Source organism: Monodelphis domestica, chromosome 5, assembly GCF_027887165.1.
Source record: "Monodelphis domestica isolate mMonDom1 chromosome 5, mMonDom1.pri, whole genome shotgun sequence".
Classification (NCBI taxonomy): domain Eukaryota; kingdom Metazoa; phylum Chordata; class Mammalia; order Didelphimorphia; family Didelphidae; genus Monodelphis; species Monodelphis domestica.
This window is the reverse complement of record NC_077231.1, coordinates 202,356,372-202,381,563: the sequence shown is the minus strand read 5'-3', so window position 1 is coordinate 202,381,563 and position 25,192 is coordinate 202,356,372. Positions and strand designations below refer to the sequence as shown.

The 25,192-nt window shown below is 36.6% G+C and overlaps 1 protein-coding gene across 5 annotated transcripts in view; it reads right to left on the bottom strand.

Annotated features, from left to right (window-relative positions):
* Positions 1-25,192, bottom strand: part of KLHDC10 (kelch domain containing 10) — a 68,028-nt gene that overhangs the window by 6,521 nt on the left and 36,315 nt on the right. For all 5 annotated transcript variants that reach the window (XM_001366932.5, XM_007504306.3, XM_007504307.3 and 2 more), the window contains 7 exons: positions 20,208-20,429; positions 18,845-18,999; positions 5,101-5,249; positions 4,075-4,159; positions 2,595-2,661; positions 1,802-1,849; positions 512-651 (listed from right to left, as the gene is read on the bottom strand). In XM_001366932.5, the coding sequence (XP_001366969.1) occupies positions 512-651; positions 1,802-1,849; positions 2,595-2,661; positions 4,075-4,159; positions 5,101-5,249; positions 18,845-18,999; positions 20,208-20,429 (866 nt within the window). The remainder of the gene's footprint in view (positions 1-511; positions 652-1,801; positions 1,850-2,594; positions 2,662-4,074; positions 4,160-5,100; positions 5,250-18,844; positions 19,000-20,207; positions 20,430-25,192) is intronic.

The window sequence follows — 25,192 nt, the reverse complement described above, 5'->3', positions numbered from 1 at the left end:
ATCTTGTAATCATGGAAAAATATCCTAAATTAATTTTCCAAATTAAAAACAATACTGATAAAGTCTGCAAAAAAAAAGATATGGCTATTGTACATTAATAAAGTTATGAGAATTAATGTATATCTCTTATAAGGTTGACATTCAGGAGGAATATCCACAGGATTGTAGATTTGCAAGACATTTAAAAAAACATTATCTAGTCCAATCCCTCATATTACATATGAGGAAACTTAGGGTCAGAGAGATTATGAGATTTATTGAATTTGAACCCAGCAACGGATCACTGATTTGACATGCTATGATGTTTTGAATGCGTAGGTCTTGGTATTAAGTGTCTTTCTTTCTTTCCTAAACTCAGGGGTATAGCAAACCTTGGAAGCAAGCTTCAAAGCGGAATCTTATATGTAAAGGAGTTCATCTGTTTATATCAGAAGCTCATTACCAATAATTTCTCCAAATAGAAATGACCTTGCCAACCCATTCTAGTGAAAGGAATAAAATAAAAACTTACTGGTGTAACAGCTGCACAGTGGAAATAAACTGGCTCAGGCATAACAGCTGGAAGCTTTAACCACTGGAAAGTTTGCAGACTCAATTTCCAGACATCTCCCAGAATTACTTCTCCATTATAACCACCACAAACAAATACATCTACAAAGGACAGAAATAAAGGACAGATTATATGAGCCAAATTAACCCAATGTTTAAGGTACATTACATGACTTGCTAAGTTTTATTTTCATGCCACCTAAAGATACCAGTTGTGTGGTACCAAATTTTATACTGAAGGAAGAGCATGGAAAACTGGCAGAAAACCAAACTGGGGAAGACTAAGTGTTATGAGAGTCTTTAAAAATACCCCTAATATCCCTAAAAAGAGTATAGATTCTGCAATATACCAATGTAAGTAAAACCATTCCCACAGGGACAAGCATAACTGCTTTCTGGCTTTAGGTCACAAAAAGGCAATCCCTGGGCTTTTCAGTAGCTAGACAGAAAACCATGGCCAAGGATAAGACAGAAGTCCCAACTCACTTGGGATGTTCGGTATCACTATGTCTTAACTCTTCTGTGTGAGATAATTATTCAGTTCCCATGATCAAAATAGGAACAAAAGCATATTAAAGCCAAAAAACTTTTAAGTAAAAAAGAGCTGTAACTAACTGAAAAACTTATAAGGATGGATAGACATTCAAGTTCTATGCAACAATGTAGGAATTTTAGCTGGAACCAGAAGGCAATTACTTTAGTAGCATGTCTATAAGACAGAGCCAAACCAGAAAATTTCTGAATCCCCAGAAGGGTCTACAGTTCATCACTGATGAAGTGAAAATAGTTCACTGTTACAACTCAACGATGATAAAAAATTAGGTCACTTATAGGAGAGTTGTTTGGAATTTTAAAAATCTTTTTTCATTTGGGTTCAAGAAAAACTTTAACATAATAGTTTGGATCTTCACACCAAAAACAATTCCTCAAACAATGGTACTCTTCTCAGTTGTGCTTTTCTATGACTAACAATCATACTGTTTGTTAATAACCTTAAGGGGTAGGAAGTAAGCAGTGATGAAATGAAATAATATCTTCCAAGGAAAGGTTATTTATATAACATATAAAGAACTTGGAAAAATAATATTTTCTACTTCCTGAATGACACAGTACCTTTGAAGCTAATAATTCTATCTGGCACCAGAGAACAGTTTTCTTCCCTCCTAAGTACTATTGCTATACTCTATTTTCAATTAGTCACTCACTCATTAAGAACAGAAGCTAAAAGTAGTATTTAGTATAATGTCCTTACCACTTTTTATTTGTACACAACTGTGACATCTTCTGGCTGCAGGGAAACCTGACAAACACATATATACAAAGCTCTATTATTCACACAAAGCATTATGTTAATATGACATAGTAAAAGACACACTATGAATTGCTCAATTAAATAAAATACAAATTATTCCTCAGTTACACTAGGAAAAGCTGTAAAGTGCAACAGTCTTAGTTTGACAAGAATGTGATGAGATCGTAAAGATTGGAAATATCTAATGACCTGCATAACTGGTGTGATAAAGAAGTGGGGTGGCAATAGTGCAGGTATTCCAATCCTTTGCAGGTTTTGTGTTTTCTCACGATTCTTTACACACCTTTTGGGCTGAAAGAATAGAGTGATCAACAACTGCAATGCCCTCATTTTACAGATGAGGAAATAAAAGTCTTTAAGTGAAGTGTGATTTGCCCAAAGTTACAAAGTAGGCAAGAAGCAAAGCTGAGATTTAAACCTAGATTCTCCAACTCCAAATTTAATTCTCTGTCCACTAAAAGGTTTTTAAATATAAATTCTACTCTATACTGCTCCCCCATGTCTGTCATAGAATTCAACAATTCTTGTAAAAAGCACATTTCTATAGTGACTGAATGATGGAAACAATTTCCATCTGAGTCTAGAACAAAACTATTCTCTAATATCAGTCCAATTTAACATATCAAACATTCTTACTTTAGGACCACAAGTCTCAACTAAATCATTACAAACAAGCACTCAAAAGAGGAAATTACATTTATTCAAGGATAGTCAATCAGCATTTATTATTTACCTATTTTTTCATGGGGTCTTGTTGCAATTTCCTCCCACGTGTTTGTTTCAAGGTTGTATGCGTGAATCTTAGGAAAAGAAAATAACACACACATATATACATATATATGAAAACACACTTATTGCAAACAATGATAAACACTTGTGACTTTAGATGGCCAACAAGCCATATTTTAATGCTTGCCTGCACAAACACCATGCATGCCAAGCTTTCCTAGACCTTGCATCTCTCTGATCTATACTCATTCGTTAACAAAAAGTCATTAAATTCAATCGTTTAAGATTCATCTGCTAGATGTATAACAATGAAATATTCACTGGGATTGATACAGGTTTTCAAATTCTCGCTAGATTATAAAGCAAAATCTAATGGACTCTAAATCTTAAGAACCTCCCCAGGAAAAAAGATCTTTTTAACACATCAACAAAAGATAAGGATTACTATACAAAAACCTATTTAGAACCAGTTCTCTAAAGACTGAATCCCCCTAATGATTCCTAATATCATAAGCTACTGAAATTATATATTCTTCCAAGGGATTTGGGTTAAATCATACCACACCATAATTTAATTCTTTCCTATATAATCTTCTGTGAGAAAACTAAAGTTTTTTCCTCTAATAACAATGGAAAAATTATGGTAGCTGTGTGACATCAGCCACTGATCATCTCCACTCAGCAACAAGGTCACTAATGCGTAGATTAAAATAGCCCCTAAAGTAGTGGCTTACAAATCCCAATGCTGAGGTTTAATGTTCATTTACTTCCTAATAGCAAACGGAGACATAGATCAAAAGAAAAACACATTAAAAAGAAACAATTAAAAGGGCAAAATAAAGTGTTAAGATATCCAGATCATATTACGTTTCCAAACATGGTTACACACTAACAGACCAAAGTTAAACTCTAAGAAAATTTAGTTTTGTTACTATTAAGCTATCTTTCAAATAGTGACAACAAAGGCTTTAAAGCAACATGAATTCTCAGTTACACATGGTGTTGGGGCATGTAAATCATTTTCTGTAGAAGCTATTACTATTCAAAATGCTTTGCAACCTAGAAGGCACCAGAACTGATTTTACACCATTGACCCTGGGAATGATGCAAGGAAATGGAACTCCTACTTCAAATTCTAACTCTGTTGAGAACGTATTGGACATTTCTTTCTAAAATTATTTTTTTACTGGACATTTCTTTCTAAAATTACTAAAATTTCACTTCAAGTTACTTTCTTCATACTTTCTAAGGAGATATATTTCATAAGACATTCAGTTCTTAGCTTGTAACATAGCAGAAGTTGATCAATCCAATACTATTAAAGAGTATATTAAAGAGTATTCTATACAAAATTGATGCTCAGCACATGATAGTGACTGGCCTTAGCTACTAAAATTAGTGACTAAAAACTAAAGTAACTGAAACTAATTTTTTTGGTTGAAATACACTTCTTTATATCCTTCTGTTCTGAAAGGCCTTTTTACCTTGTTTAAGGGATAAGCTGTCCAGGAAGTCCCACCTCCTAAGATGTATATCCTCTGCCCATCATGTGCAATTTCATGTCTATACCTGAAAATATCAAATACATTTAGGAAAAAAGTATTTTTGTCCAAATTTAATAAAAACTTAGGTTATTAGATCATCCATCAGTTCAAATTACTTATTGGGAAAGTCAGAAATCTACCTCAAAAAACAAAAAATCTGTGTCCAACACCAATGAAATATTTGAAAAGGTGGCTAAGTTTTTACCTAGGGAACTAGTTTTCCTTTCTTCCCTGAAGGATATAACTTTAAGACGTCATTTTACAATTGCTTTCTCTAGATGACAAAACAGTTTTGGGGTAATGAGTCAAATAAGATATATCAAAGAGAAAGATTCTTACTCTTCTATGCCATTTTGAATAAGTAAAGTACTTTAGGAGGAAATACAAAGAGAAAAAAGTTTTTAAAAATTAATCTTTGCTATTCAATTGAAAAAATCAATTTGCATTTATATGAACTTGATCTTAAGAACAAGCAATTTACTATAAGATAGTGTATAAGGAAAGACAAGAGAAACAAATTAGGGCTAGTACCTAAAAAGCAGAAAAATGTAATGAGGCACTTACATTCTTATGTCTCCCCCAGAACTTCACAGCATGTATCATACATACTAAGTGTTTAATAAGTATATGAAGAATCAATAGATGAAAAATAGGGGAAATTGTCCTAACCATGTTCCATTTTTTTGGTAATTAATACTACTACTAACTTCCTCTCCAAGATTTCAGGGGTTTTTTTTGAGCAAAGAAAGTCCAGAATGTACTGAAAATTCAAATATCAGGGAGGGGCAAAATAGGAAAGATCCTTCATGTTAAGAGAAATGTACCATTCCCCCATCAGAAGACTGTCTAAACTGAGATCAGTTTTCTATTCCACAATCAGCTAAAGAATTTTCTTCCAGCTATGCACAGACATTTTAAACAAGTAAAATCTTATCAGTAAATGCCAAGCATATCTTAGAACTATACCTTTCTTCTGGTAGATCACAAGAAAGGTTGTTTGGTTTTAGCTGTATCCATTCCCGTGTATTCAGGTCTAACCGATGTAGGTCCGTACTGTACACATAGCCAGTTGTTCCTCCAAAGACATAAAGGAAGCCATTTATAATAGCCATTGCCTAAAAAAAATAAAATAAAATAAAGAACCCAATTAATATGCTAATATTACTAACTGGTCTATAGTAAGTTTATGCTACAGACATTGGCTGAGAAGCTATGGAGATAAACTATCTAAAGGACAAGCGTGATGATAACTGGTAACAGGGATAGATAATCAGGTAGGGCAACAAAGTCAAAGGACAGAAGTGGTATAAAATCCAGAAGGAATACCAGATTTACTACTAGGGAGAAACTAGAAGCAACAGGTCTGGTAAAGAAAGAACAGGGTAGATTAGTGGCAAATGCTTACCAAGGTCTAGTCCAACAAGTTCTTAAACTTTTGTGTGTGAAGTCTATGGACCCCTTCCCAGAATGTCTTTAAATGTGTAAAATAAAATACATAAGATTATGAAGGAAACATTATACTGAAGTATAGTTATTGAAATAAAGACCTGAGGTTAAGAACTTCCCACTAAAATTTAAGTCAAACCACAATAAGTAAAAAGAACTGAGGGCAAAACAAAAGGTGGTCAGAATACATATGACATTGGCATAAGACCATTAAGAGAAATTAAAACCAAAGTCAACAAGTTCTATCCACCTTTGTTTAATTGCTTAAACAAAGGTGGATAGAACTGGATCCTTCTGAAGTCTTATTCATTAGACTAGCTAGAGTTTAAAAGACCTCTGACTTGGAGTCTGGTAGGCCCTACTATTTCCTACTCCCTATATCCCCACTTAGAAATGTCTAATGGGGCTTAGGCTCAGAGGTACAATATTGAAGGGGGAAAAAAATCTACCCACATTAATGGAATGTGAACAGAAGAAAACATTTGGTTCTTTGGAACAATCCAAAAAAAACTTCATAGGGTTGGGCCATATTGAAATGAGAGTACAGGATTGCAGGTTTCATAAACTGTTTCTCCCCTTAGACAAATGCAGGGGTAGTTGTGGGGTTAACAGAAGGTTACGATACCACAGCACAGAGTGAACATTTTAAACAAGGAGGGCCACTGTAAAGGGGGGGGGGGTAAGAGAGGGTTAAGGGGTAAACCATCGGATTTAAAAAACCTAGGTGGCAAGTAACAGCCCAATGAAACATTCCTCTAAAATCTATGAGGGAAACATTGATTAAAGATAGGGAACTGACAGTTAAATGTGGTCTCCAATAAAAAGGTGATGGCAGATTTGATGTTTGTTTGCCTGGTCCTTGTAGGTAGAATTGGATTGCTGCTGGCATAAGGGGCAAAAAGTTGCAAAAAGGCAAAATAAGGGCAAAAAGAAATCCAGAATTAATGCATAAGATGCTATAACTAGATAAATGACTACTGTGGGAAGGAACTGTATGTCCAACTATCCTGATGGCAAATGATATAGTAACATAAGTCCTATATTTACATTTGCTTTGTTAAAAAATGGTTCTCAACGTATGAAGCAAAGAAGGGTGCCTGTTTCTGAGATAATCAAGGTTAGAAGATCTAATAACTAAAATATTCTACAGAAAGATGTTGGTCATTTTGGTTCTGAGGACTAGATATACACTACTAAAGCCATAGACATATGTAAAGATTAAAATTAATATCCAATACTCCAAGTATTATTTTAATACTATTTATTAAAATTTTTAAAAACTCCAGTAAGCACCCAAAAGGCTCCCTCCTTCCCGCTAGTATGAGCTAGAGAGAGGGCCATGTGGGCAGAAACAGAAACTCCAAAACTTCCCCCACATAAGGAGATGCATAAACAGGAAAAGGAAAAGGGGATTGTGGGAAATGTAGTCTCTAGGGTTCAAGATTCTGAATCAATACACATAGCTGACAACAGTAATTGCACTAGCAATTACAGGAATCTTGATCCTATATTTGGGTAATCCTTGGATTATTGTGCTTGTGGTTCCCTACAATGGAGATGTCAAAATACACAGCAGTTGGCTAGAACCAGATTAAAATATAATTGGGAAAAATTTAACAATTAAAAAAAATACAAAAGAACACAGATAATGTTAATATTTTCTAAATCAATATGAAAGCTGGCAGGGGTCCTTATGAAAGGCTTGGTGGCCCTAGTTTCTATCTGAGTTTGACTCTATATCATCTCAGATTCTTTATTCCTGAAAAGTCAAGTGACAGTATGGTATTTTAGAAAAAGCAACAAATAATTAAATTTAAAAGGAAGAATGTTGTGATCAGCATAGAATCACTAGGGTTATAGTCTAAACTTAAGAATACACTTAAAAGTCCTCATTTTTTGTTCAAAAAACTATATTCCATTTATCTCTTCTCCCTAGAAGAATGTGAACTAAGTTATAGATAACTTAGAAGTCCAGTCATGTATATACGATGGTCATCAAAAGTTCAAGTATGCTTGGCACCAATAAAAGGAAACACTATTCAAAGACAATAATGTTCTCAAAATTACACAGAAAATTGTATTTACTTGCCTTCTTGAAAAAGTTTAGTACTCCAGTTAAGAGAGGTTGAAGAGTGGATAAAACCTTGTCACAAATGAGTTTCCAAAAATTCCCATGTGCTTGTGCTGGGGGCCCTGTCATCCTATGAGGATCTATGCCTCCAAAATAGAACAATGGTATACAGTCATACAGCTGCACTATCATATTGTATGGATTTGGGGGGGCCAGGTGTTAAAGGGAGGATCTCTGTCATTCCAAAAGACCAATATTTTAAATACCAGCCACAACCCTAGACATCACAGATGCTGGTAGCTAACAGTAAAGGGAGGATAAGATCATTTCATGGGACTACCAGCATATAATGAACTAATTTTGGCTCAACCTGCACATCTTCATGAAGACAGTAAAGAAGCAAGATGAGGAAGATAGTAATTCGCAATCACCAATAAAAAAGAAAGAAGAGGTAGGTAGTTAGGAACTTGACTTACAAATAAAATTTGAGCATTTATTATTTGCATTAGAATATAAGCAAGAAACTGATAAATTATATTGTCAATCCAACCTAGAAAAGAAAAAAGGAAAAAAACAGGGAAATTCACTAACAATAAAACCTTGCTCAGAAGTTGCCAGGAACAGAGGTCCTGCAACAGGGAACAGACCTGGCAAAAACAGTAAGTCTATCATGAAAATTAACTGTGAGAATTAACCCAAAAAACTAGAAAAAAGCTTTGTTTTTCTTTGTCCCAGGAGAGCTCTGAGTCTGGAGAGGTACAAGATTTTGATTGTCCCCCCACCCCATGACTATAATGAAAGACAAAAGATATCATTAAAACATAATCTTAAAACTAGCAATAAGAACAGGAGAGAACTAAAGTTCTTAGCTCATGTGACCCTTAGGCAAGTCAGTTAATTCCAATTGCCTCCCCCTTACCAATCTTTCTGCCTTGGACCCAATACCTAGTATCAATTCTAAAACATAAAGTAAGGGTTAAAAAAGTAAGATTTATATCTCTAGCAAGTATGCAGAGTCAAGGAGAATTTTTCAGTGAGCTGCAAAGAGTATGCTGTGTGCATGTGTTTTTGCCAAGGCCTAGTAACAGACAAATCTGTATAAAATTCAGATAATCGTCACACTGAGACAAAAAGGAGAGGAATGCCTCCTATCTCTCCCATATCAAAGAGAAACATTCCTTAAACAATTAGAAATGTTTCAAAAACAAAATGGAGGAAAAAGAATTTAATACATATGTCTGTCCTGTGTCAAGAGGTAAGACTGTAGAAGGATCAGTATTACTGTTATTCTCTAGTTCTGCTTATTTCACTCTGCATCAGTTCCTATGGGTCTTCCCATATTTTTCTGAAATCATCTGGCTTATCATTTCTTATAGCACAACAGTATTCCATCATATACCACAATTTGTTCAGACATTCCCCATTGATGGACATCCTCTCAATTTCTAATTCTTTGTTACAACAAAAAGTCCAGTTATAAATATTTTTGTACAAGTCCTCCCCTACACTTTAAAAAAAATCTTTTTGGGGTACAGGCATTACAGGATCAAAGGGTATGCACAGTTTTATAACCCTTTGGGTATAGTTCCAAATTGCCCTCCAGAATGGTTGAATCCATTCACAATTCCACCAACAATGCATTAGTGTTTCAATTCTGCCACATCCCCTCCAACATTTATCACTTTCCTTTACTGTCATATTGGCCAATCTGATAGGTGCGAGGTGGTACCCCTAAGTTCTTTTAATTTGAATTTCTTTAATCAAGAGTTATTTAGAACATTTTTTCATCTGATTATTGATAGCTTTGATTTTTTCATTTGAAAACTGCATGTTCATATCCTTTGACCATTTATCAATTGGAGAATGACTTGTATTTTTTATAAATTTGATTTAGTCCTCCATATATTTGGAAAAAATGAAGCCTTTATCAGAGAAATGTGCTGCAGAATACTTTCCCCAGTTTGTTGTTTCCCTTCTAATCTTGGTTACACTGGTTCTGTTTGTACAAACCCTTTGTAATTCAATATAATATTCACTTTACATCTCATAATGTTTTCTATCTCTTGTCTGTTCCCTTTTCCATAGATCTGACAAACTATTCTATGTTCCCATAATTTGCTTAGGGTATCTCCCCTTATGTCTAAATCATATAATCATTTTGACTATATATATATATATAGGCATATGTATAGGGCAGCGATGGCAAACCTTTTAGGAACTGTGTGCCCAAATTGCATCTTCAAGCCACCTATAAGTCCCCCACATTCCTCAGAGAGCAGAGGGAGGAAGTGCTTGCATTGGTCTGCTGGACAGAAAGGCAAGGCATGCAAAAAATGTCCTCAGGCATAGTGGAGTGGGTGAACAAAACAGCTCCTTCTGTACTACCAGGGCACATGTACCACATCTTTGTCAACACAGGTGTAGGGTGTAAAATAATGGTCTATATCTAGTTTCTGCTATATTGATTTCCAATTTTCCCAGTAGTTATGGTCAAATAGTGCATTCTTATCCCAAAAGCTGGGATCTTTGGACTGGGCCTTAGATTGCTACAGTCATTAACCCATGACTACTGTGTATTTAGACTATTCCACTGACCAACCATTCTATTTCTTAGCCAGGACCAGATCCTTATATTCACCTGTAAAAAAATTGTGAGTTACAGTTCTTATAGACCACATATCCAAGATGCAACAGAGAGCCTCCTGAGTCTTGATCAACGCAGCAGTTATTTCACACAGAGGGAAAAAAAAATACTGCTAATTGTAAAAAATAGGCTAGAACTCAGGACTTCAATCCCCACAAGCCCTTGCTCCACTTCCCCAAAATGCTTTGTAATCTCATGCAATTCTGAGGTGGGTCAAGATCGAGGAAGAATTTAAGCTGATTGCAAAGGCTTTTGTTTTTTTCTTTTTGGACTTCCGTTTTGGAGCAGAGGCGTCTCTTCCATGATGTGAGATTATCTTGTCTAGGCCACTCTGGCCTAGGCACGTGTTTCTTATCCTGTCTTTTCTTTAATCCTTAATCTTCAGTAAACCTCTAAAAAATAGAATACTCCTTGCAGAGAGAAACTAATTTCTACCTGCCTCAGTCTCCCCTAAATTTTAATCTTTATAGTTGGCAACCACGAAGGGATGAGAACTTCTCAATTTTTTTAGCCTAGATAATGATTTTTTTTAAGCCATGTTTCTCCAAGATGCTTTTCAGAAAACTATCTTGATCAGCTCCTGCCTGCAGCCCTCTCTGGCTCCTGTTTCTGCTCCTGGCCTCTCACCTGGTGCCCTAGCTCCCAGCCCTGTTTGTCTGCGCTCCGGCTCCCGGCCCTGCCCACCCCACGGTCTTTCTCTCGCTCACCTGGCCCACCTGATTCAACCAAGATTGCAATCACCTGGTGACCTGCCTATCCAACAAACCCAGTTCCTTGGAGCAGATCGCTCTGGACTCATTTCTATCAGCTGGTAACAAAACTGGGGGGGGGGGTGGTAATTGGCTCCACGTGGACTGGGGCAGGAGGAGGTATCAGAGCAGGGGGAGAGAGAAAGGGGAGAGGAGAAGAAACAGATTTTTCAAACAGAAACTTAATAGCAATGGGATGTTTAAAAGGATACCTTTTGACTCTTCTGGTAATTTCATTGACTTCACCTGCCTGTCGGGGAGCAGACTCAGCCCAAAGATTCAACTTTAACTTTGAAGGGGCAAATGAGTGGCCCAGAAAACTGGGAGCCAGGCCCAGAGACGGGAGGTCTCTAGTTAAAATCTGGCCTGAGACACTTCATGGCCGTGTGGCCCAGAGCAGATTGCTCAGACCCCATTGCCTAGCCCTTACCACTCTGCCTTCGGACAATAGACATTTAAATGGATAATTAATTAAAAGAAAAAAAAACACACCTAAAGAACTTCAAAGAGACTAAAGGATAAATTTTGAGGCATTTCAAACTCCAATGGTTTATAAAAATCTCTGTATTCTATTGCATTTTTTGTTTAAGGTTTAACTTTGTGATGTTAAATTCATATATTACTGGATTGAATATACTATTCTGTTACACTGAAGGTTGATTGAATTTATTTTGAATGTACTGAGTTTTAAAATTCTGTTGCTTTTCCTCTAATAATTATTGAACAAATATTATTGTAATTAAGCCCATATTAAAAAAAAAACAGCCTTTCTAATTTGACTTTGTAAATTATCACATAGATGGACTTCAGGACTGGTTATAATTGTATAACAACCTTTGGAAAATTTAATATACGAAATATCTCAAATGATTTTAAGGGTTTTTTAAATATGATTTTTGTAATTTTTTTTTAACAATCTCTGGTCATTTTTGCCTGCCCCTACCACAAGGTAAGGCCCATTACAGTAGCTGAAGTGAAATTTATTTATAGCCCCCAACCTTCCCGCATTTCTAAATATGTGAATGGAAGTTGGGGCAGTTAATCTCAGGGCATTTGTATCCCTATAAGCCTCCAAAAAAAAGGAGCATCTTTTATTTATACTCTTCAGCTCACTACTTAACTTCCACCAGAATGATCCCTAGATTTCTTATGTTCTTAAACCAAAATGAGTTTTACTTGGTTTAAAAAAATATTGCTACGTTAAAAAAAAAAAGTGTGTGATAAATGTCCATCAATTCATAGGTTTAAAAAAAAATGCCATACAACAACTTATGTGAAATATGATAGTGTGTTTGTTTGCTATTGTAATTAATTGGGTTATTGAGAATTTTGGGGATATTGATATCTGCATATTTATACTACTGTATTTTTAAAAATGAAAAATTGTTAACCTTGTTCAATTCATTTGCCTTCTACTCACAATGAGCATGGCCAGATATTAAGAGGAAATGGATCTAATTTTTGGTGAGAAAGCCTTGCATTTTATATTTTCTTAGCTGACACAGAGTGTCAATGATTATAAGCTATATTTTTGAATTTTTTAAAGCTCTTTTTTATATTTTCCTTGCATGTGCAATATACTATTTGTTTTTTTTTTAATTTTTTCTCTCCTTTTTTATATTTGAAGCACATGTCACCAGCATTAAGATTTTCTTTAACCTTTTGATTTTGCAGTACTACAAGTTTAAGATACATTTGCTAATGCATGCCCTAAAAAGCTTGTGACTATAAAAATGATGCCACTAATTATTTAAAAAATTATGGGACTTTGCTTAATGGTTCTGTCTGCTTCCAGGACAAGATATACACACAAGAGCCATTTCACAGAGCCAAAGAAAAGCCAATCCAGGATGGATTGATGTACTTCTAGGCCAATACAAAGATCTTGAACCTAGTGTGAAGACTTGAGGTTACTGTGTTTATCATTGCTAGACATAGGCTTTCCTTGTGTTCACACTCACTCTGAAAATACTCACAGATGAGTATACCCGAAACTTTGGCTCATATAATCTGGTCCCCTTTTCTGCCTCTCATAGTGTGGTACTTTTCTGTAGTCCTGGCTACTGACTGGGTAAATGCATCATTGCTTAGATCATTTTGATTGGGCCCTGATTCAAGGACCTGTTATAGATTTATTTTTCTTTTACTTGGAATTTTTACACATAAGACTTTGATAGTCTATATTTTCATCCAGAAATTTTTCTTTTTTATTTGGATTTTTCTGATATCTTTTTAATATCTCTTGCCAATTGATTCATATACCTCATACCTCAGCCATGCATCCATAAGTGATCCTTTTTTTTTTCAATCACCCTCTTAACGGGGGAAACGTAAAAATATCATTATTTAAATTGCAAAGTTTAAATTCCTTTTGAGAAGAATTTTAGGTAAAGAAGATGCTACCTCTCTGAATCCAGAACTGAACTGTTGGAGAAGATACCATGAAGAAGCCCCCAAACCACAAGCTGCACAAAAATGAACTTTGGGTATAGTTGATTGAACATTTATTTGTATGTATACTTTCATGCCAAAGGGGACTGCCCCCTACCTGGCTTTTTGTCAATGCGTTCAACAATTATTGGTTTTATTCTTTTTTCTCTCTCTTATCCTCAAATTATATGTAATCTTTAAATTGATTATGTTTTCATGATTCTTTGGGAAAAAAATTAATTTTTTTCAAACGATCAAACGGAGGAATGTAAAAAATAGGCTAGAACTCGGGACTTCAATCCCCACAAGCCCTTGCTCCACTTCCCCAAAATGCTTTGTAATCTCATGCAATTCTGAGGTGGGCCGAGATCGAGGAAGGATTTAAGCTGATTGCAAAGGCTTTTGTTTTTTTCTTTTTGGATTCCGTTTTGGAGCAGAGGCGTCTCTTCCATGATGTGAGATTATCTTGTCTAGGCCACTCTAGCCTAGGCACGTGTTTCTTATCCTGTCTTTTCTTTAATCCTTAATCTTCAGTAAACCTCTAAAAAATAGAATACTCCTTGCAGAGAGAAACTAATTTCTACCTGCCTCAGTCTCCCCTAAATTTTAATCTTTACATAATATGAATCCTAGAAAGCATTGCTAGAGTTTATGAAGTCCTGAGTTAAAAACTGAAAATGGGCATGGATAATGTTTTGATCCCTTCTGCCAACTGAAAACAGAAAAGCAGAGCTGTGAAATAAACTGCTTAAGAAGATGGCATCAGAATGGAAATGGTATTTCTGATTCAAAATATCATTTACAAGGGGGCGGCTAGATGGATCACTGGATTGAGAGACAGGCCTGGAGACAGGAGATCTTGGGTTCAAATGTAGCCTCAGATACTTCCTAGCTTGTGACTAAGTCATTTAACCCCAACTGCCTAGCCCTTACCATTCCTCTGCTTTAGAAAGTCAGTAATGATTCCAAGATGAAAAGTAAGGGTTTTAAAAAAGAAATTCAGTCACATATTTAGAGCTGTAAGCTATGTAAAATTCACATAAAAATATATTCCCTTTTGGGCATATATGCATTAAGAAAGAATGCCAAGTCACATAATGGGGGAAGAACCTAAGGCCACAGGAAGATGTGACTTCCAGAATAGGCTGGCAGTTGAGGTGAGGATCCTAGAAATTTGCAAATCTGATCAAAAGGGCTTTAAACTAAAATATACTGACTAAACTAGAGAGTAATAGGAAAGAAATAATCAGAATAGCAACCTAAAAAGGAACACTAGAAAAAAAATCACCCGAGAAGGAATAAATAAATAAAATTTCTGATCTTATATAACTTATGTATTCAATTATACATGTATGAATAATAAATAATGTGAAACAGATATCTTCTAAGGATATACATTTCACCTCCTTTACATGTGATGGCAGCATTGCATACTGGAAGCAACATGGATCTGGAGTCTGACCTGGGACCTTGAGACGGTCATGAAGCAGCTTTGAGTCTGTTTCATCTATAAAACAAGGGGGGTTGGCCTAGGAGACCTCTGAGTCTTCCCTAAAGCCTAGGTCTCCTCAAAAGTCTTATCTGATGATAAGAGGAAATAGACTTGCTTTGTTTGGACCCAAACACCAGGTAAGCATAAATACTTAGAGCTTGGTGCAGAGACAGACTTGGTTCCCTCTAAGGAAAACTGTTCTGATAATTCGAGCTGCCCCAAACCAGAGATGACTTCCTCAGGAAGCAATAAATAAGCTCTCTATCACTAGAAGTCTTCGAGTGGAGGCTGGCTGGCTGCTTGTTGGCCATCTTGTGGAGGAGTTACCAATTCAAGTATGGACTACATGGCCTCTAAGCTCTCTTCAAATTCTAAATTTATTTAATTTGAAATTGTAAATGGAACCTATCAGGATCAGAAACTGAGTTTTATGAATCAAGGGCCCAGGGATTAGTAATTAGCCTTCAGTGACTTACAGCTATAAAGGGAAAGACAAGATCTTTTACCAGTCAGGCCTGTACTGATAGTTTCCCAAACTCCAAAAATTCAAAATAAAATAACTTGGGTGAAACTTATGTACTAGTCAAGCAAAGGGAGCGCAAAAATATATATATACATAGAAATATTGGCAGTGGGATTAATTGATACTATAAGACTAGGGAGATAATGGCCATTCCAGGGCACTAACCTATTTCCCTTATCTAAATGAGTTGTATACCTAGAACAGTGGCCTCTTTGTCCAAAGCCTAGGCATAGATGAGACATCATTCATTTTAAGGAGGGTATAAAAGTTGCAAAGGCTCAGGGTCAATCCAGGATACAAATTTAGCCTTAAAGGCAGAATAGTTCAGAGGCTAAATCCCATGCTAGAATTAATCTTAACTTTGGTATCACTGGTTTATTAATTCAGGTAGGATCACACACTGATTATTTTATTCTTCACAGGATCATTCAGCTCTACAGAAGCCAAGTCAGCTTGATTCCAAGTCATGAGAAAGAAAACAGAAAGAACCAACATATTCCAAAATGGTGTCATAAGTCTCTCTCTTGTGACAACTCTCAAAGGCTAACTTTAATTCAGCCCGAACTCTTCATTAAATGGGATGTTTTCTTCAGCATGTAAGTTTGGAGTCCACTTAGTGAGGCAAATGGTCTGAAGGAAACTCAATAGAATAGAATGTTAATAAGAATCAGAGCTGGACAAGAAACCTAATGACTATGTAAATTTGTTACAGGGTTGGTTGTTGGTTGTTGGTTTGTTAGGGGATTCCCCCCCCCCCTTAGAATGGAAGGAGAGAAAATAGACTTCTATTCATTAAAAAAAAATTTTTTTTAAAGAAATCTAGTCAGAGGTTCAATAGTCCCCATGAATTTCTCTGGTAAAGAAGGCAGAGGTAAGAGCTGGCAAGTGATGGGGTTCTCAATATTACAGGAGGTCTGGTTCTCTTCTATAAAGGGTCTACATCCAAGAAACTATAATTTTCCCTGCCAATGGATACATCTACACTCCTGTGGTAGTGTTCACCTTTCTAAAATGACCAGAGGAAGGTCATAAATACAGCTATGACTCACAGTACAGTAACTGGCTGTCTGAAGTAAAATGTTGGCTCTAAGAAACTGCAGATAGCACTTTCAAAGTTAGCTTACAGATGACGTAGTATTATATCAGTGATTTGCTCATCAACATGTAAGATAGATATGGAACACATAAATAACTATGTGGCCCAGTCTACCGCCAGAAGGAAAGTTGGGTAAATTACCAAAGATGATACCAAGAGAACTCCAAGAGGTAGAGTAGGTAAGGGAGAGGCAGGGCAGGTTAGCGAGCAATGCTCACCAATGTCCAGTCCGAGGCCAAATCATGGGGCCAAGCCAGAATCAGGAAGAGCCAGGGCTGGGGTCAGAGCACAAGATGAAGTTAAAAACCTGTGGGGTCAACAGAGTAGGACTAATGGTCAATGCTAGTTATTTTTCAACCAGAAAGAATACAATGCCATTTCCTTTTGAAACAGCCACTGGAGGTACTGACAGGGATTTTAAAAGAACCCTAATCTAGGAAACTAAGTAATCACTAATTAAGACTAAGTTAAAAGCTCTGTGCCCTGAGGTCAGTTTTTATGTGATTCTTTCCTCCTCCCCAAGCCTCCTAGAATATAGATCCTTAGTCACATAAAGATTATGGAAGCAAAAACTGAGTATTCTTAAAGAATAAAACTATCTAATCTAAAAATAGGCCCTACATCCCAAACACAGATGAGGAGAAGCTCAAGATCACTAGCCACAAAATTCCAATATCACAGCCATGAGTATTTGTACTAAATGATATCCCTTTTCTAAATAGTTTGAAGGAAAATGTTTTAAAGACGATAAAGTAGTTACCAAAAAAAGAATCCCAGGCAACTATGTTGGGGAGTTAACAAAAGAAAACTGAGGAGACCACTTAGCTTCTTCTGATGTTATCAGTGGGTTCTTTGTTAAAACTGCTATCAGACAGTAACTATTCAGAGAATAAATGCCCTATGACAGGATTAAAGAGTCATCCAGCCCAGTGTAGGTGGCTCTTCAAATCTATTATCCCAGCTCAGATATTTCAAGTTTATTATCTTCAAGTGACCTTTGAATAGGACATGCTAAATTGCTGAAACTTGAATCAGTCACTTTGCAGCTTATTTTAAAGAGGACAATTGTTTTTATTTTTAAAAATATTTTAATTTTTCCCCAATTACATGGTAAAAAAAATTTAACATTAATTTTTTTATAATTTTTAATTTCAAATTTCCTACCCCTAACAGCAAGCAATTTGATATAGGTTATACATATGCAGTCATACAAAACTTATTCCCACATAAGTCATGTTGTGAAAGAAAACAGAGACCAAAAATATCCTCCCCAAACCAAAGAAACAAGAAAAATAAGGAAAGTTTTAAAAAGTATGCTTTGATCTCCATTCAGACATTATTAGGTCTTGGGGGGCGGGGGGCACAGAAATAGCGGTTTTCATCACAAGTTCATCAGAATTATCTTGGATAATTGTATTGCTGAGAATAGCCAAGTCATTTACTATTGATCACTGTATAATATTGCTGTTACCGTGTACAATGTTCTCCTGGTTCTGCTCATTTCACTTTGCATCAGTTCATGGAAGTCTTTCCAGATTTTTCTCAGAGAAATATGTTTGTCATTTCTTATAGCACAATAGAATTCCATCACAATCATATAGCATAATTTGTTTAGCGGGTATTCCTTCAATTTCCAATTCTTTGCAACACAAAAAGAGCTGCTATAAATATTGTTATACTTAGGGGTCCTTTTCACTTTTTTTTTTCATCTCTTTCTGATACTGATATGAGTAATGGAAATGTTGAGTTAAAGGGTAAACACAGTTTTATAATACAATGGGTTCTGTTCTAAATTGTTCTCCCAAATGAATGGACTCATTAACAACTTCACCAACAGTGCATTAATTGTTGCACTTCAAAGTAAAAACATTCATTTACTAGGCCCTGAAAGCATTTTTTCCTTTGGTAATTCAATGTCCACTGGGAGTACCTCAAAGAATTCCAGGAATATCCAGGAGTACCAAGTAGTTTAGACTTAGTCTAAACACAAAGAGTTTCCAAAAAATTTAAATACTCCTTCCACAAAACTAAGCTATGATCCTTTACTTCATTAGGAACTAAAGAAAAAAGAAAAGCAGAAAGCCAAAAGGAAAGATCAGGAGAGAAAGTGACTAAGTTTTATGTTATACTTCCTTATCAAAAATAAGTGAAATATCTGACAATCTGGATTCTCTGTTAACCATTAGCCTAGTTTCAGTAATAGAACATCTGTTCAGGTACCATACTCAAAGTCACAAATTCATGAACATAAATTAGTACCTGTCCATAAATCCGATTGGGCTTCTTCCCTCTACAGCTGAGAAGTGCCCACCGTTTATATTTTACATTGCAGACATGGACATCATTGCCATTGCTCTCACCAAAGGGAATGCCAGTACCTCCGAACACCAACAGATTGTTTCCATGCAATACAACTAGAAGGGAACATAAACAAAATTCTGTTCAGCTTCTATGTGTACTACATATTCATACATGCACAAAAATGACTTGAAAGTTTTTTAAAAGCTCTGCTTTAATAACCTCACAAAGTACTTCAAATCAGTAACTACACATTACAAAGATTTGCTCCAATGCCTTAACTAAGCCCATATTCCACAGAAGTTATAGTGAGTACGTGAGAGAAACCCAGAATATTTTTTGATGGTATTACAAGGGAATAGGAATGCTGTACTTTAATACAATGAATGTAATTAAAGAAAATGTAAATAGTTTCCAAGGCAGAAAAAGTGGAGCCATTATTTACCTCTGGGTAAATATATAACAAAACCCTAAGTTCTTTATAGAAGAAAGGATAAATGTGTTTTTCTGGCACCTCATAATGAACTTTTGTATTTTAGTTATAGCTACTGCCACCTCCTTCTCTGTGGGAAGATGGTAGGCTGGGTCACTGAATGTGCCAAAATAATAGTAATTTTGACTAATCATTCTTCCTTCACTTGATCTTCTCCCTCATGATCCAATATCACCCACTAATCCTTTTATTTTAATGTTAAACAGTGAATGCTCTTAAATGTTCAATTTATTAATCTGACATTTGGGCATTTAACCTTATATAGCAGAAAGAAGCAGTCTTTGGAGTTAGAAAATCTAGTTTCAAGATTTGAGATTGTCAATTAATAGCTGTACAATCCTATCTTCTCACTTAGAAAATGCATATGATACTTGTACTATTTATCTCAAGAGTCCCAGAGGATCAAATGAGATAATGTCATATTTGTAACCATGGAGCACCAAGTTTAAGTTGTTACTTATTCTTGCTTTGTAATCTGGCCATAACTGATGTATAAAGTAGTAATCAAGTACAAGTCTTAAAGCCAAGAAACCCGAGGATCAAATCTCACTTCTGACACATATTATGCAGTGACTGAGAAGTCACTTTAACCTCATTCTCCTTTAGGCCACTATTTTAAAACTGAGTTGCAAAAGAGGTACTGAACTGTATTAGTAAAAGGAGTTTCTCCATTCAGAACTTTCCTGCATCAATCAAACTACAGTTCCCTCTTCTAATAATCTAAATAAATTCATTAATATTGACATAAATACATATATTTGTTTTAGTAAATTCATTCTTTCAGACAATTCTACTTAAATCAAAATTGAAAACTTCCAAACTCAAACTCACGTGACATAGATGCCAGCTCTCTGGGCATGTAACCTTCTGTGCCCATTTGATGCCAGACTCCTGTAGCAAAGTGGTACCTCCAAAGCTCCCTGAAGAGAGGATAATCTTCATTCTCTGGTCCTCCTGACTCATCATAATCTGGGTTATAACCTCCAAATACATACAGATTGGTATTATCTGCCACACACCGATGTCCACTTCGTGGTGGTGGAGCTCTGTGACCTAGGAGAATTGAAGACATAGCAATATAAACTTAATGCCCCAAAGAAATTAAGCTAGTATCCCATTTTGGCTTTGGAAAACAACCATGGAAGTTACAATATTGATAAAACTTCCCATTTTCTGGCAAGTTCATATAAGCCATTGATTTTTATTTTTTCTTTAAAAAAATAACCCTTACTTCCCATCTTAGAATCAATACTGGGTATTGGTTCTATGGCAGAAGAGTGGTAAGGGCTAGGCAATGGGGGTTAAGTGACTTGCCCAGGGTCACACAGGTAGGAAGTGTCTGGGGCCACATTTGAACCCAGGACCTCCTGTTTCTGGGTCTTGATTTTTTATAAATATTTGAATGTTAAAATCCAGCATTTCCATTACATATGCACAACTCTCACAACTTGCCAACAATACAGAAAGATTTTTTTCAGAAATCCCCAAATTTGGCTGTATGAAATCTCTCAAAAAACCATTTCTGATGATCTCAAAATTTACAATCTACAGAATGGGAAAATTTAATCATTATACTAAAGTCACAAGCCAAATTTCCTTTGGAAAAATATATTACAATTAAAGTGTACATATTAAAAACATACAAACATACCACAAATGTATGCATATAAAGAGGCATATATAGACACACTTAAGAGAATGTAATTTAGAGGCAGGAAGGTAGCACAGTGGATAGAGTGCCAGGCCTGGAGTCAGGAGATCTTGGGTTCAAATCTGACCTCAGATACTTTTTGGCTGTGTGTCTCTGGGCAAGTCACTTAATCCCAACTACCTATCCCTTAATACTCTTCTGCCTTAAAATCAATAGATAGCACTGATTCTAAGACAGAAAGTTAAGGATTTTTAAAAAGAGAATACAATTTATGCTTTCAATATACATAAATCATAATTATTTTCTTGCTTTTGTAAAGCAATATTCATCCACTAGTCTGAAAATTGTGGTACTTAACAGATACTAGTTCTCGAATTTACCTAATAAGTAATATTTAAGAATTAATTCTATAAGAGAACTAATCACTTGAGCTCTAAGAATAACTATTTCCATAATACAAATTTAAGAAAAACTGTCAATTAGAAACATTAACAATTGCAAAATCTTGGGAAATGAGGGGATGCCCTTCAATTGGGGAATGGCTGAACAAATTGTGGTATATGTTGGAGATGGAATACTATTGTGCTCAAAGGAATAATAAACTGGAGGAATTCCATGTGAACTTGAATGACCTCCAGGAACTGATGCAGAGTGAAAGGTACAGAACCAGGAGAACATTGTGCACAGAGACTGACACGCTATGGTACAATTCAACGTAATGGACTTCTCCATTAGTGACAATGCAATGATCCAGAACTATTCGGAGGGACATATGAGAAAGAATGCTATCCACATCCAGAGGAAACACTGCGGGAGTAGAAACACTGAAGAAAAACTGCTTGAATACATGGGTCAAAGGGATAGGGTTGGGGATGTAGACTCTAAATGAATATCCTAGTGTAAACAATAACAAGGAAATAGGTTCTGATCAAGGACACAAGTTATACCCAATGAAATTGCATGTTGGCTGGGGGGGGGGGGGGGAGAGTGGAGGGGGAGATTAATGTGATTATTGTAACCAAAGAATAATGTTCTAAATTGACTAAATAAACTTATTCAAATGGGGGAAAAAAATTGCAAAATCCCCCCAAGGAGGTCAAAGACAACAGGTATACCAAAATATTCAAAGCAGCACTTTTGTGGCAGGAAAAAGTAGAAACATAATGGGTGCTCACTGACTGGAGAATAGTTGAATAAACTGTGGTAATATAAATGTAACATAATATTAATCCATGAAAATGAAATTTTGATTAATTCACAGAAGCAATGAAAGACCTGTATAAACTGAAAGAGTAAGAAAAAAATAATGTAATAAAAGTAACACTGAAAAGTGGCCAAACTGATTAACTGTAATGACCTCCAATACTGGCCCATAAAGATAGATGATGAAATTAATATACTTTTCTCAACAGGAAAAAGAATACAGTATGTTGAATATGCTATCATATAGTCACTGTACTGACTAGTTGAGTATGCTTAACTTTTTTTTTCAAATGTTAAAAGAGGGTCTAACTGGGTCAGGGAAGTAAGGTAACAAAGGATGGATTTTTTAGAATAAATTCAAGACAACATATTGCTTATAGGAAATATACCCAATAAAGTCAATTACAAATCTAAAATGTTAGCTGTAAGACGTTTGTATGTGTGACCCTAGGCAAGTCACTTGACCCCCATTGCCTACTCCTTTTACCACTCTTCTGCCTTGGAACCAATACACAGTATTGATTCTAAGATGGAAGGTAAAGGTTTCATTAAAAAAAAAAAAGTTTGTACTCTGCATCAACTGATGCTCCCAAAATCAGGAACTGGAATTATTTTTTCTAAAACAAGTTTTTATTGAACATTTTGTTTACTCTATTTCCATACTATCCCATCTGTCCCACTTTTTCCCTCCCTCCCTCCATCCCAAAAGTCTGAAGGAGGAAAAAAAACCCAGAACTCCTGATCAATACACTAAAAAGTCAAATATGCAATGTATAATACCTGTAAATGTCTCACCTCCAGAAATGGGGTAGAGTTGGGAATGCCTTTCATTGCTCGTCGTTCCCGCTCCAGGCATTCCACATAGTACTGACCAGCATATGGGAAGAGGAAGACATGCCCCCAGAACTCAGAGATACCTCCATCATAGCCCTATACAAGAATAAAGGCTCATGGGCAGCCTGTGACAACTACAGAGGCATCTCACTACTCTCCACTGCTGGAAAGATCCTCGCCCGTGTTATACACAACAGACTCCTGTCATCTGTTTCAGAGCAGAACCTGCCTGAATCACAGTGTGGCTTCCGACCAGATCGCAGCACCATCGACATGGTCTTCACAGTGAGGCAAATGCAGGAAAAATGCCTTGAGCAGAACCTGAGTCTCTACATTGTCTTCATAGACCTGACAAAGGTGTTCGACACAGTGAACAAGGACGCATTGTGGGTGATCCTGAGCAAGCTCGGTTGCCCAGCAAAATTCGTCAAACTGATCCAGCTCTTTCATGTTGACATGACAGGGAAAGTCCTATCTGGTGGAGAGACTTCCAATCGCTTCAACATCTCCAATGGCGTGAAACAAGGCTGTGTCCTCGCTCTGGTACTATTCAACCTATTCTTCACCCAAGTATTACGACATGCTGTGATGGATCTAGACCTGGACATCTACATCAAATACCGACTGGATGGCTCACTATTTGACCTTCGCCGCCTGACTGCAAAAACAAAGACAACAGAGAGACTCATCCTGGAAGCTCTCTTTGCAGATGACTGTGCTCTCATGGCCCACCAAGAAAATCATCTCCAAACCATTGTGGTCAGGTTCTCTACCGCAACAAAACTGTTTGGCCTATCAGCCTCAGCAAAACAGGTGCTGTTCCAACCTGCACCAGGGAGGCCAACGAACCAGCCGTTCATTACAATCGACAGCACGCAGCTTTCTAACGTCAACACTTTCAAGTACCTGGGCAGCACCATCGCCAATGATGGGTCCCTAGACCACGAGATTAATGTCAGGATCCAAAAGGCCAGCCAGGCACTCGGGCGGCTGCACTGCAAAGTCCTCCAACACAGAGGTGTAAGCACTGCGACGAAGCTCAAAGTGTACAACACAGTGGTCGTCAGCTCGCTCCTGTATGGTTGTGAAACATGGACACTGTACCAGAAGCACATGAAACAGCTGGAGCAATTCCACCAACTCTACCTCCGGTCAATCATGAGGATCCGATGGCAGGACCGAATCACCAATCAGGAAGTCCTCGACAGAGCCAACTCCACCAGCATCGAAGTCATGGTCCTCAAAGCCCAGCTACGATGGTCTGGACACGTCATCCGCATGGACCCACAGCGAATACCAAGACAGGTATTCTATGGTGAACTGTCAGCTGGACTCAGGAAACAAGGCCAACCAAAGAAAAGATTCAAGGATCAGCTAAAGTCCAACTTGAAGTGGGCTGGCATTACACCAAAGCAACTAGAACTCACTGCCTCTGACAGAAGCAGCTGGCGAACCCACATTAACCATGCCGCCACCACCTTTGAAGATGAGCGACGTCGATGTCTTGCCTCTGCACGTGAACGCCGACACCAGGCCACAACCGCACCTCCTGTAACGACTGGAGTCCCATGCCCCATGTGCCACAAACTCTGCGCCTCAGCCTTTGGACTCCAAAGCCACATGAGGGTACACCGTAGATGAAACTGCACAAAGACAATAGTCATTCTCGATCACCGAGAGACTACTATCTATCTATCTATCTATCTATCTATCTATCTATCTATCTATCTATCTATCTATCTATATATAATTTTGTTACATTTAATTTTGATGGGAGGAGGATAATTTTCCCCACATACATTTGATGTAGTCACTGTATATATTGTTCTTTTGGCTCTGCTTTCTCCATTCTGCATTGTTTCATATAGATCTTTCCATGTTTCTCTGTATTCATCACATATATCATTTCAGTAATATTTCATTTTATTCATGTAACAAACTTTTTTTAGTCATTTCTACAGCTGATGTGCATTCACTTTTGCTTCCAATTCTCAGTCATCACAAAGAGTACTGCTATGAATATATTTTAGAGTTTAAGGAGACTTTCTTTTTTACTAATGGCTTCAGCAGAGTATAAACCCAGTAAGAGAATTTCTGGTTCAAAGGGCATGGATAATCTAGTTACTTT